Genomic DNA, 4,919 nt, shown 5'->3' with positions numbered 1-4,919 from the left:
AAAATAAAAATAGAATGATCAGCATTCCAGAAACACGAGCGTTCTGGATTCTCTGGCCTGGAAAAAAAATGACCCTAATATTCTAGATTTGTAAGCATTACAAAACACCACTATATTCTAGATTTCCTGACCTTCCAGTCCCTGCCCCCACATACTAGATTTCCTAATATGCCAGTATCCCCCAATATTCTGAATATCCTGGCATGTAAAAAATTTTCTAGAGTCTGAGGCTGGGCGTGGTAGCTCACACCTGCAATCCCAGCACCTCACACCTCAAAATCCCAGGAGTTTGAGACCAGCCTGGGCAACACAGTGAGACAATGTCTCTACCAAAAAAAAAAAAAAAAAAAAAAAAAAATTAGCTGGCTGTGGTGGCACACACCTGTAGTCCCAGATACTCAGGAGGCTGAGGCAGGAGGATCGCTTGAGCCCAGAAGGCTGAGGCTGCAGTGAGCCATGATTGCACCGCTGCAGTCTAGCCTGGGCAACAGAGCAAGACCCTGTCTCAAAAACAAACAAACAAAAACAAAATTAGGGTTTGAGATGCACAGCTATTTCAGAACACCCCGGTTTCAGAAGCACTCACCTTTGAAGTCTCTCATTTGTGTTCTAGATTCTCTGATAATCCGGAATCTCCCGCATTATGGATTTCTTGGAATGCAAACAAACCTTCCAGTGCTCTGGAAGGGCGGATAGTCCAGGATCTCTTCTATTCTCTAGATTTCCTAGTAATCCAGAGTCCTTTCTGTATCTTATAATTCTCAGCATTCCAGACATCCTGGCATGCAAGATATTCCTACCGGTGGAGATTCACGGGTATGAACTCCCCTTGACACTCCCCTATTCTAGAATCAGTGATTTTCCAGGTCCTTTTTGTCAGAAACTTCTACATTCTGGATTCTCTGATAAGCAGGGGAGAACTCTAATATTGTTAATCCATGAGCACGTCAGAATATCCTTGTGTCCAAGATGCCCTAACGTTCTAGACCCCTCTCTACTATATTTCGGAAGCTCTGGCATTCCAGAAACTATGGAATTCTAGAATTAGCATGTTCTAGTATTCTCTGCTCCTCGTCTGTCCCCACTTTCTGTCCCTTTTTTATTGGCACAAAGAAAAAAGATGCAGAAAATCCACTCGAGGAAGTGCCACAGAACAGGCATTATTTGGTGAAAAAAAAAAATCCCAAGGCCAGTCGGGCAAAGTGGCTCACGCCTGTAATCCCAGCACTCTGGAGGCCAAGGCAGGTGGATCATCTGAGGTCAGGAGTTCAAGACCAGCCTGGCCAACATGGCGAAACCCTGCCTCTCCTAAAAATACAAAAATGAGCTGGGCACAGTGGCGGCTGCCTATAATCCCAGCTACTTGGAAGGCTGAGGCATGAGAATCGCTTGAACCCAGGAGGTGCAGGTTGCAGTGAGCCTAGATCGCGCCATTGCACTCCAGCCTGGGCAACAGAACAAGACTCTGTCTCTAAATAAATAAATAAATACTAGCCAGGAATGGTGGCAGGTGCCTATAATCGCAGCTACTCAGGAGGCTGAGGTAGGAGAATCACTTGAACCTGGGAGGCAGTCGTTGCAATGAGCCAAGATTGTGCCACTGCACTCCAGCCTAGGCGACAAGAGCAAGACTCTCAAAAAATAAATAAATAAATCCCAAGGATGTCAAGGCTTAGGTTAGCTGAACCTATCCCATACACCCTCTCTAGAAGAGGTAAGAAACAGCACAAGCAGGGATGCTGGTGGGGATTTTTGCAGTGTTGAGGTTTGAGGTGCAAATGTTAAGGATGCAGTAACCAATCCATTTACATCTGTGTTTATGCCTCCTGCAGCCACTCGTCCCTGCTTGATCCTCTGTCCAGGAACTCCTTCACTCTACCCACATGGGGTTGACCTCACCTCCAGGATTGTGAGGACACATGATCCAGGCTGGAATAATGGAAGGCCTTCATCACATTGGCCACAGTAATTGGTTCAGGGATGGCCACCTGACTTAATTCAAGCCCATGAGAATCAGTCCTGTGATTTTTGCTGTTGCTGGGGAGAAGAGAGTTGCTAAGGAGCTGCTTAGAGTCACCTTGCCACAGAGAGAAAACCTGACTGAGGATGCATTCCAGAGGTAAGTGAAGTTAGGAGATAAAAAGATATTCTGGGCTGGATGCAGTGGCTCTTGCCTGTAATCCCAGCACTTTGGGAGGCTGAGGTGGGCGGATCGCCTGAGGTCAGGAGTTTGAGACCAGCCTGGCCAGCATGGTGAAACCCTGTCTCTACTAAAAATACAAAAATTAGCTGGGCATGGTGGTGCACAACTGTAATCCCAGCTACTCGGGAGGCTGATGCAGGAGGATTGCTTGAACCTAGGAGGCGGAGCTTGAAGTGAGCTGAGATTGTACCACTGCACTCCAGCCTGGATGACAGAGTGAGACTCTGTCTCAAAAAAAAAAATAAAGAAAGAAAAGAAAAAGAAAAAGAGAAAAAAAAGAAATTCTGGATTAGTGTTTGAACCCCTGGATCCAGCATGCCTGAAGGCAAAGTAAAAGTCAACACATTCCTCCCCTGCAACACCTCTTTTGGTTTGGTTTGTTTTTTGAGACAGGATCTCACTCTTGTCACTCAGGCTGGAGTGCAGTGATGTGATCATGGCTCACTGTAGCCTTGGCCTCCTAGGCTCAAGCGATCCTCCCACCTCAGCCTCCCAAGAAGCTGGGACCACAGGCATGCATCACCATGCCTGCTTAATTTTTTAATTTTTTTGTAGAGATGGGGTTTTGTTATGCTGCCCAGGCTAGTCTGAAACTCCTGAACACAAGCAAACTGGCCTCCCAAAGTGCCGGGATTATAGGTGTGAGCCACTGTGCCTGGCCTTCCTTTGCTTAAACAAGAGAGGTAGATGTTCCTGATTTTGCATTATCAGGTTGGGTCCCACATCTCCCCCACCCCTTTCCTGAGGAGTCCCAAACCTGCTAAGAATAAGCAAGATGTTGGCAGTGAGGACTTTATTGGGGAGGGTGACTTTGGCTTCCAGAAAAGAGGGAAGGTGGGGACCTAGTAACAATGACTATTTATTCCAAGGAGGCCCTGGCCCTGAACCCAGGGTTCCCATAGGAATCAGGGAGGCACCTGAGTCCCCCAGGACCAGCGCATCCCAAGGCATCATGGCAGCTGCGGTGTTCAAAAGGAAGTTTCATTGAGCTTCATCTTGGGAGGTGTGAGGGGAGTGCCAAGACTGGTGGAGGGCCAAGGGGCTGGTGTGGGTGGCCGTCGGAGGTCCGGCCCACTCCGCACCAGTTCCTGGCAGCGTTCCACAAAGCTGCCCCCACCACGGCGCCGTGCCTCAGCCTGCGGGGGGCTTGGGCTCCCACGGTGGCCAGACAAGGAGGTGTTGCTGGTGGCTGAGTGGAGGCTGAGGAAGTAAGGACAGTAAGTGCACGTCATCACGGGGCAGCTGAGCCACTCTGCCCCTGGGGCCACCACACTGTCCCCTCTCCCTCCATTGCACAGACAGGGAAGAGGAGTTGTGGCTACCTGGTGAGGGAGATGCGGGGTGAGGGGCTGGGGAGAGAGCCCCGCAACGGAGCCGAGGGAGCCGGTGGGGCCAGCTCGCAGTGTTCCAGCTGTTCCATCAGTTCTTGCTCCGTCAGGCCACCTGCTGCGGGGCACGGAAGCAGGGTCAGGGGGCAAGACAGGGGTCATAGGGCAAGGGCCTGGGTTGCATTGCAGTGCAAGCACCCAGAGACAGGACGGGAGAGAGGACGCAGAGATCAATGCAGGGGGGCCAGAGGCTGAGACAGGGGTTGAAAAACAAGGGCAGGAAGGGATGGGGAGCAGAGAGGGCGTCAAAGGAAAAGAGGTCAAAGGGCAAGGGCCTGGGAGAGAGATCAAGAAGTTGGCTGTGGAGAGTGGTTCTGGGTGAGGCTGTGGGGCTTGGGATGGGATTGGGGTGGGACAGGGAGTACCAGGGGCCTGGCCGAGGCCGTCCATGGCGGTGGTTAGGTCCCACATGGCCAAGCTGCCGTTGGCCTGGCCAGTGAGCAGGTAGCGCCGGGGCCGAGAGCCGAGCCGCCGGGAGCCCTCACACTCCAGCACTGTGAAGGCCGTAGTGGGTGAGCCATCCACGGAGCGCACGGAGCACACCCTGGGGGGTGCAGTGGGGAAGGCAGTCACCCTCGCTGTCTCACCCTTCCCAGTCCCAGTCCCCACCACTGTGGCTGCAGTTCCTGCCTCCCCAGGGGCCACCCCAGTCTTTATCCATCCCTAGCCTGCTTTTCTCTCAAGTTCCAGTCCCAAGGGTCCAGCAGCTCTTGGACACCCCAGCCCCAAACACCCAGGGAACCTCCCAGAGACTTCTGCTCTTCCCTGCTCCCGCTGCCAGGGAAGGCCCAAGGCCTGTCCCAACTGCTCCCCCACCTCCTATCAGCCTCCTGGCCTCCTCCCTGGGCTCCTGGCCTCCCATCAAGCTTCCTTTCATTCCCCGTGCAGTGGCCACAGTTCTCCGCATAGGACAAAGCTTCAGCCCTTCTACAGCCTGACAAGGCCCGCCCGCATCTGCACCCCATCCTCACCTCCTGTGCTCCAGGCCAGGAGCCCACATGTCCTTCCCGTGTGACCCTATTTGGCCCTTCTCAGTCTCTGCACATACGGTTCCCTCAGCCTGGGGCCCCCTTCCCCTTTCTTTCTTCTGCTCCTTCCTACTTGTCCTCTAGGTCTCTGCTCAGAGTCCCTTCATCCAGAACAGCCTCTGAGGCCCCTTTCCCAGCTGAAGCAAGGCTCCTACAGCTCCCTGGGTCTCCTCTATTCCACCCCAACCCCTCTGCCTGTGCCCCCCCATCCCACCCTGACCCCTTTGCCTGTGCCCCCCATCCCACCCTGACCCCTTTGCCTGTGCCCCCATCCCACCCTGACCCCTTTGCCTGTGCCCC

The 4,919-nt window shown here is 53.0% G+C and overlaps 1 protein-coding gene across 2 annotated transcripts in view; it reads right to left on the bottom strand.

Moving 5' to 3' along the window:
• Nucleotides 1-2,979: 2,979 nt before the first annotated feature.
• The window catches only part of SHKBP1 (SH3KBP1 binding protein 1), a 16,251-nt gene continuing 14,311 nt past the window's right edge, over nucleotides 2,980-4,919 (bottom strand). Inside the window, exons 16-18 of one of the 2 annotated variants that reach the window (XM_017887461.1) lie at nucleotides 3,957-4,135; nucleotides 3,526-3,649; nucleotides 2,980-3,403 (exon numbers count right to left, since the gene is read on the bottom strand). In XM_017887461.1, the coding sequence (XP_017742950.1) occupies nucleotides 3,172-3,403; nucleotides 3,526-3,649; nucleotides 3,957-4,135 (535 nt within the window). In that variant the 3' untranslated portion in view covers nucleotides 2,980-3,171. The remainder of the gene's footprint in view (nucleotides 3,404-3,525; nucleotides 3,650-3,956; nucleotides 4,136-4,919) is intronic. The other variant, XM_017887462.1, reaches the window with a different exon arrangement.

The sequence above is a fragment of the Rhinopithecus bieti genome, unplaced genomic scaffold (genome assembly GCF_001698545.2).
Source record: "Rhinopithecus bieti isolate Rb0 unplaced genomic scaffold, ASM169854v2 scaffold_15776, whole genome shotgun sequence".
NCBI classification, from domain to species: domain Eukaryota; kingdom Metazoa; phylum Chordata; class Mammalia; order Primates; family Cercopithecidae; genus Rhinopithecus; species Rhinopithecus bieti.
This window is presented reverse-complemented; position numbering and strand designations above follow the sequence as displayed.